The sequence below is a fragment of the Micromys minutus genome (assembly GCF_963924665.1).
Source record: "Micromys minutus genome assembly, chromosome: 6".
Classification (NCBI taxonomy): domain Eukaryota; kingdom Metazoa; phylum Chordata; class Mammalia; order Rodentia; family Muridae; genus Micromys; species Micromys minutus.
This window is the reverse complement of record NC_137975.1, coordinates 26,398,227-26,413,284: the sequence shown is the minus strand read 5'-3', so window position 1 is coordinate 26,413,284 and position 15,058 is coordinate 26,398,227. Positions and strand designations below refer to the sequence as shown.

Genomic DNA, 15,058 nt, shown 5'->3' with positions numbered 1-15,058 from the left:
CCTAGCTGCAGCAGAGGACAGGGGACAGGGAAAGGCATGTCATCGCTCAGTGGCAGACATGTTCCCCTGATGATAGGTGAAATGGACTAGAGGACTGCTGGCTTCCTTATTCCCCTCCCCCCTTCTAGATTCTCGACGCCCATGTATTCAGCTTAAAGAAGCTATAAAGAGTCATCACCCCAATTCCCTGGACTTTGGGAGGGTGAAGGTGGTTATTCTAAGGTTGTTTTTATGAGGAATTTAGAAATGATCATAATTTAACAGGGAGGAATTAGCCATATTTATCCAGATTCATTTGTACAGCCATAATCTCATTTGGTAACTAACTTAAAGTCATATCTTATACTAGTAGACATTTTTGTCATTGATACAAAGTTGAAGTTACAGTCTTTACAGTGGGATAGAATTTATTTGATACAAATTTAAGGTTTCCATTGGTATAATTTCTTATAAATATAAAATTGAGATTAGGGGCTGGAGAGATGGCTCAACAGTTAAGAGCACTGACTGCTCTTCCAGAGGTCCTGAGTTCAAATCCCAGGAACAACATGGTGGCTCATAACCATCTGTAATGAGATCTGACGCCCTTTTTTGGTGTGTCTGAAGACAGCTACAGTCTATTTACATATAATAAATAAATAAATCTTTTTTAAAATTTAAAAAATAAAACTGAGATTAGTATTGTTACTTTCATATAGGTATTATGCCTGTAGAATACTTTTAGGAATACAAGGCTTAGACCCAGTTCTATAACTGCTATTATAGTTGATTAAACAATACGAGTTAAGGGTCAGATAGCAAACTCATGGTTCTGAGTCAATTAAAAGGGTGTTTTTTGAGACATTTCAACTAAAAATGGCCAAGAGTAGTAAAGGCTTAACAGTTCAGTTCAAAAATGCTTTTTATAATTAGGTGGTTTTCAAAAACATCAGAAATCCATAAATTATTACATTTGATGTTATTTATCCTTTGTTGAGACATATCTGCTCCTTACAGTTCCCCCATTGTGGGTTTAATGAAGAAATTAAACATCTCTACCTCCAGGTGAGGTATACTTTATGACTAGGCAGCCACTGGGCAGAAACTGCCTATTTCATCTACAGACTGATACTGTCCAGAAAGGAACACATTATACAAAACAGTTGACTGATAATCTTTGCCGAGCCAAAATTATCAGCCCTTTGAGATTTCTACATTTCAAAGGTCTATTAGTTGATCCTGGGCCAGAAGGCTGAAGACTTGCTCTCTCATGTTGCTAATAGGGGATTGCTAGTGGAAATGTGTCTCTACAACCTGTCTCAGCTCTGGAAACCATGTTAGGCTTCCTGTGTTTTAAAATATTTGGCCATTCTCAGATTTCTGGCAGAGTAGAAGACTAATTTAGCTTTATAGCCTACCCAAGATAATTAGCTTTGAAAAACATAATCATTTTAAATATTTTCAAATGGTAATAGTTGTATGTAGCTTACATTTGAGGGAAAAGCTTTTTTAAAATTAAACAGAAAGGGTGATGTGTAGGTTTATGTCAAGGTGATACATGATTGGACAGTGGAGAGGTAGGGAGGGAACAGTCTAGAAAAGTGGAAGAGGAGGTGGTAGGCGGAGATTCACAGAGGAAGCAAGATGGAAGTAGGTGTGAAAGTTTCTCTCAGTGCAACTCTAGATTTATAAGGTTGTTATGATTATTTCTAAAGGTTTTTATGGTTCTATTTATCTCATCTAGATGGGAAGTTTATATCTTTGCTCATTGGTTGTGAGCTTATTGTGTAGAGGGTTTGTGGATTGAGAATTTAACATATAAACCTGTTTGATAGCTTAATGATTGTGGAGTCATGTTTATACCAGATGGTGGAGGAAAGTGAGTAAAAACAACACACGGGGTGGTGGAGTGAGCCACACTGGAATTTTTAGAGGCGGCATGGAACTGCTAAGTTAGAGATGCCCACAGTGCCATGTGGCCCCAAGGGCGCCGGCACTAGCTCGGGATAAAAGGTTTCCACTTTTTAATATTTACCGCAACAGGGGAAGAACAGCTGGAGACATTAACATGATGTCTTAGGTGTACCTGCTGTGCTAAGTGCCAGACATGCAGATGCTGCTGTGGCACAGGAGCGAAGCACACAGTTCTAGACTGGAGGTTAGGAAAACTTTGTTGGTTTGTGTGGTTTGTTGGTTGTTTTATTTTTGTTGTTGGTTTGTTTTGTTTTTGTTTTTCAGTTTTTTATTTCTTTTCTTTTCTTTTCTTTTTTTTTAAGACAGGGTTTCTCTGTGTATCCCTGGCTGTCCTGAAACTCACTCTGTAGACCAGGCTAGCCTCGAACTCAAAGATCCATTTTATCTCTACCTACCAAGTGACGAAGTTAAAGGTACATACACCACTCAACCATAAAATCTTTCTAAAGAGGATATGTCAGTGAAGTAAGGGCTAGAGAGACCTAGCATCCCACTTAGGTGATGGAACTTTCAAAGGCACTGAGGGAGAAGGAGAAGGCTTGGCAGCTATGAAGAGCCAACGAATAGCCTCCAACTACAGAAAAGGGTAGAGGTGAAGGAGAGGCGTATTATTGGCTTGAGAGTGACAGAGGCGCTGGCTCACTAAGAACCTCCTAAGCCATGCTAAGGAGGGTAAATTTGATCATGGAAGCTCTGTTGAGCAACTGAAGGCTTTTCTGCAGGGAGGGGCAAGATCATGATTTCATCTTATAATAAGACTCTGGCAGCCAAGGCCAGGATAGGTTGCAATGTCGAGAGAGGAGAAACTGGGAGAGCATGAGTCTGGTTGGTGGCTGATATGGATGGCAGCGATGGATGTGTAGGAGAGAGAGGAGCTAAGAGATCACAGGGGTAAAACAGGCAGGATTCTATCACTCATCGAGTTTGGAAACTGGGAGCGAGAAGAGGGCCGCCTAACCTCCAGGGTTGTGTCCTTGGTTCTGGGTTAGATGGTACATCTATTACCAAAGTGCAGATCGTAGAGGAAAAGCAGGTTTAGGAAGAAGTTGGGGTGTCGATGACTAATTTATTTTTAGACAGGTTGAATTTGAGACACTTGAGGTATCCAAGAGGCAACTGAATGATCTAGAACCCAAAATAGAGATCTAGGCCACAGATAGAGGCTTAGCATAGGCTGGTAACTGCGGCTGTAGGGCAGAAGGCACCTGGGGAGACTGCAGAGGAGAAAGTGATATGCAGCCATTACAAGGAGTACCACTTCCCTCCACAGCCGGAAGGGAGGAATTAGAAAAAAAAGAAAGAAAGAAGAGTTGGGTGGATGTGGCGTTTTGGTGCGATAGTAGTGAGTATTTTAAGATCAAGAGAGGGACTGAAGAGATGGCTCAGAGATTAAAAACATTGGCTGCTCTTACCAAGGACCAGGGTTCAATTCCTAGCACCCTCACGACTGCTCACAACTGTCTATAACTGCTGTTCCAGGAGACCCAACACTCTCACACAGACATGCATGCAGGCAATCAACAATGTACATAAAATAAATAAATTATTTTTTAAAAAGTACAAACAAAACAACAACAAAACCAAGAGAGTAGCCAGGTGGTGGTGAAACAAGCTTTTAATCCCAGCACTCAGAAAGCAGAGACAGGTAAATTTCTGTGAGTTCAAGACCAGCCTGGTCTACAGAGTGAGTTCCAGGATAGCCAGGGCTACACAAAGAAGCCCTGTTTCAAAAAAACAAAGCATATCCAATGGTTCTTTCCTGCCCCCATCAGAGCCGATAGCATTGCTGAGGCACATGCTCAGCGGTGATGGTTTTTCTATAGCCTGGTTAGGAGGCCAAAGAGCTGAGATGAGACTTGAAGACAGCAGTCAGGGATGCTGCAGCTGAAAGGAGGGGTGCAAAGTAGCAAAGGTCCTTATGGAGGCAGGAGTGAGTGAAATCCAAAAGTGGATGGGGACAGGAGAAATGAAGCCCTTTCAACGGGAAGAGAGAGAAGAGGGTTTGCATTCGGGGTGCTCACAGGTTTTCAAGCATCTTCCCTGCTGGCTTCATGTTTCTCCATGAAATGTAGGCTAGGCCGTCTGTTTAGAGTGAGAAGAGATGGTTCATAGAGAACAGCTGCCTTCTGGAGTAACGTCTTTGGGGAGTGAGAGGGTCATGGCAAGACGTCCTGGGCATCTCTGAGGGGCAGCTGAGGACCTGGACTTTTAATTCACAGGGGCGCTGGTATGGATGGCCGGGACATTTTCTCCAGGTGTAGCTGGTGGTTCGGATGTGGCTTAGAAATACAGACAGTCCCATCACACCAATAGATAACAGGTTGGAGAAGATTAAATCTGAGAGCTGAGAACAATGTTTAGAATGACTTGAAACGCAGGCGTAAACTAAGGAGGAAATTAACCGAGAGGCCTGAAACTTAGCTGAAGAGGCAGTGGGCTGCCATGCTGGAGCAAGCAAAGAGAAGGAGGGGAGGAGGCATGCAGTAGAAAACCCCTTCTTTTTCTTTCTTTTATTTATTTCCTTTAAAAAATGTGCATCAGTGTTTTGTCTGCATGTATTATGTCTGTGTGAGGGTATTAAATCTTGGAGTTACAGACAGGTGTGAATTGCCTTGCTGGTGCTGGGATTTGAACCCAGGGTTCTCTGGAAGAGCAGTCAGTACTCTTAAATGCTGAGCCACCTCTCCAGCTTCTACTTGTGGTTTTTGTTTGCTGTTGTTTTTTGAAACAGGGGTTTCCCTACTACATAGCTCTGGTTATCAAAGAACTTGATTTGTGGGACCAGGCTGGCCTTGAACTCACAGAGACCCACTTGCTTCTGCCTCCAAGCCCAGCTAGAAGATACTGTCCAAGTCCACACGGTTTGGAAAGCTAGAGAGCCTGGAGTAAAAGAACCTAGTCTGAGCTTTAGGAATGTGTCTGGTTCTTAGAAGACTAGGTTAGAAGATGGATGTACAATATATTCAAAGAACATGCCTGCACCCTGGCTGCTCGCCTGGAAATGACCACAATGGTCATCTACCAAACACCCATTATTTGCAAAGCATGGGGTTAGACCACCTCTATCTTTTTAAATCTCATCTTCCTAAAAACTCTTCAAATCAGTAGCATCATCCCTTGAAGTAAGTCAAGTGTTTTTGAATCATGAACTCCACACTAAGACACATACCAAACAGAAAGGAAGTCATAAGTGGAAGAACCATGACTGAAAATAGCCCACATTCCCATTCACAGGGAGACAAATGAAATGAGTTGTGATATACTCATGTTGTGGAATATTGCACAAGATGGAGGTATAAAAATATAGTGGCACATGTCCCAGCACTCTGGAGGCAGAGGTAGGCACATCTCTGAGCTTATGGCCAGCCTGGTCTACAGAGCAAGCTCCAGGGCAGCTAGGGCTACACAGTGATACCCTGACTCAGAAAACAAAACAACAAATCTAAACACAAAACACACACACACACAAAAAAAAATGCTATGGATGACACCACCCTTGATTTTCTCAACAGTGGAGGTAAAGTCTCTAGATAGAGAACTCTTCCCATAGAAGTCCTTAAAAACACACAAAACTAACCTCTGGCGTTGAAAGTAGAGGTAGTTGTTAGGCTTGGGGAGGAAGCTTGGGTGGGTGTTATGGTACCGTCTAGCAGATGTTTAATGTCCTGATCACTCTGGTCAATCACCCAACTCTGTCTACACTTACCCACTGTGCATGCTTCTGCATGGCTTTTGTTGTAAAACTGTATGGGGGAAGGCCCGGTTTTCAAAGTACAAATGCAATACGGAAAAGAATAAAAACAAAAGAAGGCAATGCTTACACTTATGCTAAGCACTTGTCTGAGGCCACACAGTGTCAGGAGTCAGCAGGGAAGTCACCACGTTCCCTGACTTAGAAATCTGTCCAGGTCCCATCTCTCAGGTGTCAGTTGGGTACTAGGAAGGAACCATGTGCTCCCTCATGCCTGAGCATGGGTGTCCTTGAGGACAAACAGATACACATGAAATAGAAAGTCTACTGGGCTTTTAAGCATCACCGGCTGTAGTCTGGTGACAGCTTACAGGCCAGATTTCTCTAGAAGTGTTTTCCTGTTTCTCTACCTCTCCCAGGGAGCACTGAGCATTCTTCTGGTGACCTAGGCCTTGACCTGACGGACGATTGTGCAGACGCCTACAATTCTCCCTGCTTCAGTCCAGCCTATATGTGGCTGCCCACGTTGTCTTCCCAGCTCATGTGGTGTACATGTCAATGCGTCAGGGAACAGCTTTGCCACTCCCTCCCCACACCTGTCAGTCTGGCTGCATCACCACTATCTCCTTTGCTCCTGCCAGCTGCCGAAAGCCCCATCTCTTCCTTACTCCTTTCCCAGAGTCATTAAAGTGTTTCTTTCTGCTGACTTATTCCCAAAATATATAGCATATAGATAGGCAACAGTGTTTCCTGTCTCATAGAAGTCCTCCCTGATGCCACATCTACCTTGGCTTTCTTGATTGTGTTAGACACACACACACACACACACACACACACACACACACACACACACACACACAAGCATCTTATTATATTCTTCCTTGAATCTGTATACACCGTTGAGTCCACTCTTCACTACAGTGAAATAACTCTACTATCCAAGTGGTTTCCACGTTCCAGGTTCTGTGGCTGACCCCCTGCCTTCTTCTTCTTAAACTTCTTAGCAATAAGGACAAAATGGAGATCAGAGAGATCTCTTTTTCCTGACTCCTTTTTTCTACTTGTTTCTACGAGACCACCTCAGTCTACTAGCTCTCTCTCCTCCACCAACACCTAAATGTCTGCTCTTCTCTACCCACACCCACTCCCTAAGTGACCCCTTCTAGGCTCATGGTTTTAGATATTATTCGAAGGGTGGAAAGATGTCTCAGCGGCTAAGAGCCCTTGCTGCTCTTGCAGAGAGCAGCTCCCAGCACCTAGCTCACAATCACTTATTACTTCGGCTTCAGGGAATCTGACGCCTTCTTCTGACCTCTGTGGGAACCAGGCACCCACACGGTGCACAAACATAAAGCAAATAAATAGAAAAAATGCTTTTCTTTTGGTTTGTATTCGCTTGTTTTTCAAGACAGCGTTTCTCTGTATATCCCTGGCTGTCCTGGAACTAGCTTTGTAGACCAGGTTGGCCTTGAACTCACAGAGATCTGCCTGATCCTGTCTCTCAAGTGATGGGATTATATGTTCTCTCTGTCTCTATCTCTCTGTTTCTGTCTTTCTGTCTCTGTGCATGCGTGCGTGCGCACATGTGTATGTGTGTGTGTGTGTGTGTGTGTGTATGTGTGTGTGTGTGTTCTATCATGCTTTGTTAACTTGACACAATAGTTATCTGGGAACAGGAAACCTCAGTTGAAAAGAATACCTTCATCAGATTGGTCTGTGGGCAGTGTGTGGGGTGATTTTCTTGACCAGTGATAGATGTAGAAGGCCCATCACACTGGAGGTAGAGCCACCCCTGGGCAGGTGGTCCAGGGTTGCATAAGGAAGCAAGCAGAACAGGCCTTGGAAAGCAAGTCAGTGAGCAGCATCCCTCCATAGTCTCTGTTTCAGTTCCTGCCTCCAGCTTCCTGCCCTGTTGGAGTTTTCCCCTTGGCTTCTGTTAAGGATAGAGTGTGGATGAACTGTGATCTGGACATGCAAACCAAACTGATTTCAGCTCTTTCCTCCCCAGGTTGCTTTTGGTCATGGTCTAAGGGCCATTGTCTACACCAGTCCTGTGAGAATAAATGTAACCTCTGTAGTGACAAGGACAATCTCTATGCTAGTCACTCTGTCCTAGCATCTAGGAAATGCCCAGTATAGTAGAAGCTCAATGAGTATTTGACAAATTGATAATTTAGTATATTCCTCCTTGTCCTTATAAGCATAGATCATGATTTGTCAATTCTGTGTATAAAGGGGGTGAAGCTCCTGGGGTGTAAGTCAGAGTCTAGGCTTAAAATTCGTGAGGCTCTGGGTGCTCCCCATCCTTAGCATGAAAGAGAAGGGGTAGGGAGAGGGGACATAGGTAAGGGAATGAGTGGGCTGAGATGAAGCAAAGGGAAGGCAAAAAACACACATTCATGAGCCTTCAGGACTAGGTTTCCAACCAGCACACTTCTTGAAGCCCTTTGCATATGATTAAGCCTTTCCACTCCCCTGGGGACCGTTTGACAGATGCCCTGGCTGGTATGGTTATGTGTCCAGACCATGCAATTAGCACAGTAGGATGGGAGTCCAGATCTGCTCGGACTCTGAAGAGACTAGGTTCTATACATTCAGCAGCCACAGTGCCTTCTGGAGCCCTGCTCGGCATCCTGCTTACCTCAGCACAGGAGGCAGGAGATTGCCTTCTGTCCCTACCCCCTGCTTTGGAGCTCTGGCGTCAGTGCTGATGAGATAGAAGAGCCTAAGGATCCTGAACAGGGAAGAAGCGACGGCAGGGGAGGGTGGAGCGTGGAGCAGGAGGCCTTTCTATTCCTAGCTGTTTGTAAACAGTGTCCTGACGACCTGGCCTGGCCTCTGCAGCGGACCCCAGAGATAGCTGAAGCCAAAACTACCAAAGCAGCCCTGGCTTTTCTGAGATCATGCCGGGATGGAACATGGCTGATGAGGAGAGTTAGTTCTTCATGTCTGAACAGCTCCTCGGCTTCCTCTTTTCCTCCTGTTTTCAGAACCCCGTAAACTAGCATGGGTCCCTGGGCCTGGGATGAGAAGGAGGTGAAATAAAGGTAGCTCTGTGACATCAGGTGACTGGAGCTAGGCAATAAGTGACAGATAATCCTTGCTTCCTTTCCTAATTACTTGCTTGCTTTTCCTCTTTCCCCTCACCCCTCTCATCATCACCTCACTCCTGCCGACAGAATGTTTTCAGCCTTGTGAGAAATTTTTTTTTTAAATGTCATTTTGGCATCTGCACAGGTACAAAGCCTGAAGAATTTAGAGTGAAGAAAGTCTCTCTCCTGATGAACTAAACTCTCAATACTTGATCCTGTTTAATCCACCAATAGCCCTTCGAAGCTGATTTTTTATTATTATTATTTCTCTTGACAAGTAATGGAGCTGATGAAGCTAAGCCAATGAGATGGTATTGCTAATGCCCTTGACTCCAGCACATGCTAAAGAAGTTAATGTTCTCTCTCTCACCTAAGGTACTTGGTTTCACTGGCACTGGAAGGGGCAGAAGCATAACCCAAATCTGGACCTAGCTGAGTTCAGGTGCCTTTGGGTTTCTAGCTCACGCCTGGCCTGGTTGCAGAGAATCCCTGAACAGGGACTTAAAACCTGGCTGTGAGCTACCGCTTTCTACTGGTTATGCCTGGTGCAGTTTTATAAGCACAATACAACTTAATCTGGACCTTACCCTATGAGTCAGGACATTCCTGTTTATCCAACGTGGCAGCCACACGACTATCAGCCTCTTCCTCCATCTACCTGTATGCCTTGTGGCCCCTCTGGTTTTGAGTCTCACACACACACACACACACACACACACACACACACACACACACACACACACAGCAAATCTCTTAGTACCTATCGCTCAAAGCTTGCCTAGTCTGAGTCAGCTATGGACATGCTGGCATGAGCTAACCCCATAATTCCACAGTCTTGGAGGAGGGAAAGAGGCTGGGAGGGCAGGTAGGCTAGATGGAAGCTTTGTCTTCCTCCCTTTATCCAGACCTGTGGACCATGAAGTCCCAGAAGCCCTGATGCTTCCAACTCCCCATGTTGCTGGCGGTAGCCTTTCTTGATCAGCAGCGCTCAGACCGCTTGGAAAACACCCCTCATGTTCCTCCTGTTGTTGGGCCGTCTCCAAGTCTTCCTCATTCCTGCCCACCGGCCACCTGGCTTGCCCACCTCTCACATCTCCCTCCCCAAGCTCTCATGGTCTCAGATCTGCTGTTCCAAGAACCTTTGAGCATCAGAAGCCACGCTGCCGATGGGATCCAGGTCTGCTTTTTTGTTTCCGATTGTTTTTGTTTTGTTTTGTCTTGTTTTTAAATGCCTCCATAGCCTGGCCACAAAATCTGTTACATATGATGTACATAACCAACAAAAGATGAAAAACAACACATTGAGACAAACACCTGTAGCGGCCAGCAGCCAGCTGGTCAGCTGCTTTTCCAAACTACAGATGGAGGTGGCTTTTAAATGTGGCTAGCTTTTTCTAGGTATGTACTTGTGCCTACCTGGGTCACCAGGCCCCTATCACCTCTTCTGCCCTCTCTACCCTCTCTACCCCATCGTCCAGGGCTATTTTGAGTGTGTAGCAGTTGGGGTTAATCTCCTTAATCGGTGAGCTGTGTTGCCTGCTGTGCTCCCAACTAACCCAGCTATCTGCAAAGGGCACTCTGAGGGTTGGTGCAGGGATTCTCACTCATGAAGGGAGCCGAGGGGCCTGGAGTTGAATGAAGACCTGGAGGAAGGGACTGTGGAGGCTAACAGGCAGTGGGAGGTTGGGGACCGCAGTGGTTTGCTCAGAGTCACAAGTTAACCTCTAGGGAAAACCTTCATCCCCTAGCCCAGCTGCCCTGCCCCCTGACCCCGGGTTCACACAGGTGCTAATCCTGGGTCTCTGTCACCCTAGGGAGAAGGACAGGAGAGGCAGGCTGAGGGGTCTCCCCCCACTACTTGGAAAGGGAAGAGATAAGCATTGGCCTGTGATCAGCTCTCTGGAACATGAGACAAGGAGCCTTCAGTGCGCAGCTGGTTCATGCACGGGGGAGGGCTCTGTCTTCCACCTGGGCTAAGGGAGAACCTCCCAGAGGACCAGAGAGGAGCCTGGCAGCCAGATCCACCCCATTTACAGGCAGGAACGAAGCCTGCCTCCAGCCTTCCTGAATCTGCTGCTAAGTAAAATTCCTTTCATAAGCAGCTGGGGACCTCCTGTATGGAAGCCTTACCTCCTGAATAATATATGCTGCTTCGGGAAGGAGCCAGGAAAGCCGAACACAAAAGCAGAGGGACGGGGTATGAGGCACCACAGTAGGGCAGATGTTTGCTGCGCTCAAGGCCCTGGGTTCAATCTCCGTCACCATGAAAAGCCCGTGGCTCAGCAAGAGAAAAACTGCTTTCGGCGCAACCTGACAGTGTGAGTTCCATCTTTGGAACCTGCAGTGGAAGTGAAGAGCCGACTCGAACACTGTCCTGTGACTTCCACAAGAGTGTGCCCCCTTCCTTAATGTTAAATGTCCTGGATAGAACGTTATGATTTGGGAATGCTCAACCAAGGTGCCTGGCTTTGCCTAGGAATCTGGGATGACTACCTGGAGGTGGTGACCTGGAAGAGGTATGGGAGGAATATTTCAGCCCTGTGCGGGTGAGGTAACCCCAATCCCTTTCATGGCCCCCACCCTAGCACCGCAGCCATGGTGTAAGTCTTAGAGTTTCCCTCCCAGGAGAAGTTGAATGGGCTTGCTTGTCACTCTTGGTTCCTACAATCCTTTCTTAGTATAGTTAGTTTCCAACAGAAGTAGAGTTTGCTGTAAGGAGCATGTGGACCCACACCCCCATCCCTGTCATTTTTAAGCAAATGCCCCAATTCAATCAACTGTCCCAAGAATATTTTATTACTTATGTCTAAAATATAAACATCCTTTTGAAAGACTGTTCACAATGCCATCATCCCATCTCCGGGAATCAGCTCAAGTTCCTTAAAACGGTCCCACAACTTTCCCTAGCCAACAGTTGGTTTAGTAGTATTCCTCAGAAAGTGGGGAGACCACCCAGACTGTCACAGCCACTGTTCCTCTGAACAAGCACACCGGGTCACACCCCTCTGGGGCTTTCACAAGCTGTATGACCCCAGTGAGATTCAGTTGGCACAGAGCTGGTCTAGCATGCACCACAACCCCACCACGCTCAACTCTATAAACTGGATACAACAGCTCGCATCAGCAATCCCACTGCTTCCGAGATAGAAGCAGCACGATCTGGAGTTCAAAGTCATCCTCACTAACTGTCCAGTGAGGACAAGCTAGTGCCACACGAAAGCCTGACCAAGCCCAAGCTACATGAGAGCTTACCTAAAACATAAAGAAGCACAGGGCTGACATCGTCTCCCTTACTCTGATATCCTATGTGAAAGGACAGTGTACAAACTTCAACTTCAGGCAGGTCACCTCTTAGCTGTGTCACTCTGGGACATGTATTTAGTCTCTTTGAGACTTTTTTTTTTTTAATGATGGGGATAAAATACGTATCTCCTAAGACTGATAAGGCTTATGAAAGAGAAGGTTCTTGTGGTGGGCATATGGAAGGTTCTCTGTAGCCCATCTTGCTTCCACAGGCTGGGCTAATTGGTTGGCTTGATATCAAACCGATTGGGTTACTACGTGCAGGTCTTCATGCAGAGCTGAAGGCCCAGGCAGCCAGAGCTGGAGCTAGTTCCTCGTCCCGAGATGACACTCTACCTGAGCGCCCACGCTTTGCTTTTCTGCTCTGGCCACTAATTAAAGGGACAAGGGCCTAGACTGTGGGGTGGGCAGGGCTGGACAAGGGCAGACATTCTCTTTGGGCTGATTTCACCAGTTTTAAATCCCTTTACCGAAATCAATTATGGATTCTGCTGCTGACACCTATTGAGTGCTTATGTGCCAGGCTCTGTGCCAGGCACACTCCACCCTCTTAGTTGCCTCAACAGCCTCTGAGGCAGGTAGTATTGTCCTTGAGATCTAGGAAGCTTGAGGGTGGCCTAGTCACACAGACGGGGCAGCAAGAGTTGCTGGTACTCAAACACTAGGCCTTAACGTCACCATTCTTTTGATAGTAATGCTAAGGAGGCTGCATGTTAGGGCTCACTCGCAATCCCCCAGTTGACAGAAACTTCTGTCCACCACTCACATATATTCCCAAGTCCAGCTGGCTACGGTGCTAACACTTGCCCTTCAAGGAGTGGGCTGTGACAGATTACCCACAAAAGGCAAGAATGGTCTTATAGGCAGCAATCTGACCAAAGATGCCTACTCTCCCACCCTCTACTGCTTGACTAGGCTCCATCCGGAGAAATAAGTGCATCCCTGGGCAAAGTCAGGAAACCGGGGAAGAGAGAACAGAGAGTCAGGCACAGTATTTACGAAGAGCAGAAATAGTGGAGAATGAAAATCCTAGGAGCGCAAGACTCCTTCTGTGCTCTTTGACCTAAACATCTTGCTTTGTAATTAAATAAGGGCTTTAGTTTTAGGACTGCATAGCTCAAAGCTTACATTGCATGCAAGAGGTCCTGGGTTTGGTTCCTAGGGCTGAAAACAGTTCTGTTTGACCTCAGCCTCCAGAAGCCACAGATACAAGTCAGCCGTTGGGCCCAGAGCCCAGGGGATGGAAGAGAAGAGCAAAGCCAAACTCCAGAGTGAGTGCTTAGGGTTGGGGCAGGGGATGGTAGGGTGGTGGGCACAAAAGCATCAAGACCTTGACTGAGTGTCATTTCTGTTTCCTGTCCTGGGTCACCAGCCCCTCAAAGGAGGGACTATCATTTCCCCACACCTGTATTGATATTTATTCATCAAAGCTGTAAAAGAAATAACCACCCTACTCATAGAGTAAGAATTCCGGAGTTCCTTGGCTTCCAAAGTCGAGAACGTGGCCCCAGGGATGGATGGCAAGGACAGACAGTGTCCCACTCTTCCCCTGTGTCCCCCTGCATTCCTATCCCTGCCTTCTGGAGTTGGGCCATTCTGATCAGCTCTGCTTTCTCTTCTTGAGTGCTTAGAGACAGACATCACCCTAGTCTCTCTCCCTCCTCCCTAGCACAGGATTGAGGTGCAGGAAGAGGAATGCTGAACCAGGATGGCATCAGCTCAACAATGCATCTTTCAAGGACACCTCTCAGCCTCAGCTCCCTTTTCCTATTTGGTTTTTGAGATGCCACCATATCCAACTTCTGCCTACAACGCAAATTAAGGGCACAGTTCACCCTGTTCTTTTAACGCACAATAACCTATTCCGAAGCCTCTGGATCCCTGCCAGTAAGAACCGTTCTTCTAAAAAAGAAGGGTTCTAGTCGTGGAGTTAGGGGCCCCACCCTCCCTCCCCACCCCGCTTTCCTCCGGGGTGTGTCACTCACATCCACGGACATCTCCCTCTGAATAAGTTTCTTGCTCTCTTTTTCACAGAAGTTGAGCATGGCTTCCCGGTTGAATGAGCCAGAGGGCTGTTTGTCCGTTTGATTCCTCTGCCGCAGCCCCACAGGAATGCTCCCATCTGGGTCCACCACGTCCAGCTCCTTCTCCAGCTCTTCCATCTCTTCAGGGGAGAGCGTGGACAGCAGGCTGTCGATGTCGGGGTCTTCACTCACCTGCCGCCGGTACTTTGCTACCTTGGACATCTTGGCGAAGTGAGCAGCTGCTCCTACCAAGTCTGGTGGGCTTGCTGGCGGTAGGCTGGGAAGGGACAGGGAGCACTAGTCTGGTTGGAATTGAGTGGGCTCGAATGCAAAGCCCCGGCTAGGTAAACACTGCAGCTCCTTGGGCCCTACTGAACTACAGGTACTCCGGGGGACACAGTAGCCTCCCTGCAGCCCAAGGCTAGTGGACCCTGCTTCGTCTAACCAGCAACCAATAAAACCTGACAGCTGCCCAGCCAGAGTCCAGAAGCCAATCCCCAAGCCAGGGGGCGGGCCTGCCTCACTGACAGAGCTGTTTGAAACTTGAGGACATTCCAGGGAATCTTGGAGCGCTGCGTGACCAAATTTAGTACAGAGCAGTTTAGCCTTTTAAAGACAAGGGGGCCACGCAATGAGAAAAAGAGTGAAAAATGCAAAGGCTGGCAGAAGCCGCTGGACACTGAAAGCCAGGGTAGCAGGGACCGGGCCGCGATGTTCACTCACTCGCCAGTCTGAAGCAAGCTCTGTTTAAGAAAGCATTTTCTATCATTGTGTGGCCACAGCCACCTTTCTACTGTATTTGGTAATGTTTGGGGGCGGGCTGGGGACTCCCCGTCGTTTACAATTCCAGAAAGACACAAACTCAAGATGGTGGGCAGCTCTCATAACCGACCCACCGGTACCATTCTCCAGAGCCTGGGAGGTGCAGGGGGGGTGAACGTGGGCGGGGGGAAGGGGAAGAGTGGGGTGGCATCCTCACTATACATACAAACTGA

The 15,058-nt window shown here is 47.0% G+C and overlaps 1 protein-coding gene across 1 annotated transcript in view; it reads right to left on the bottom strand.

Moving 5' to 3' along the window:
- LMOD1 (leiomodin 1) overlaps nucleotides 1–14,482 on the bottom strand; it is a 39,988-nt gene extending 25,506 nt beyond the window's left edge. Inside the window, exon 1 of the mRNA XM_080918192.1 lies at nucleotides 14,025–14,482. Coding sequence (XP_080774318.1) covers nucleotides 14,025–14,285 — 261 coding nt within the window. The 5' untranslated portion in view covers nucleotides 14,286–14,482. The remainder of the gene's footprint in view (nucleotides 1–14,024) is intronic.
- Nucleotides 14,483–15,058: the final 576 nt, after the last annotated feature.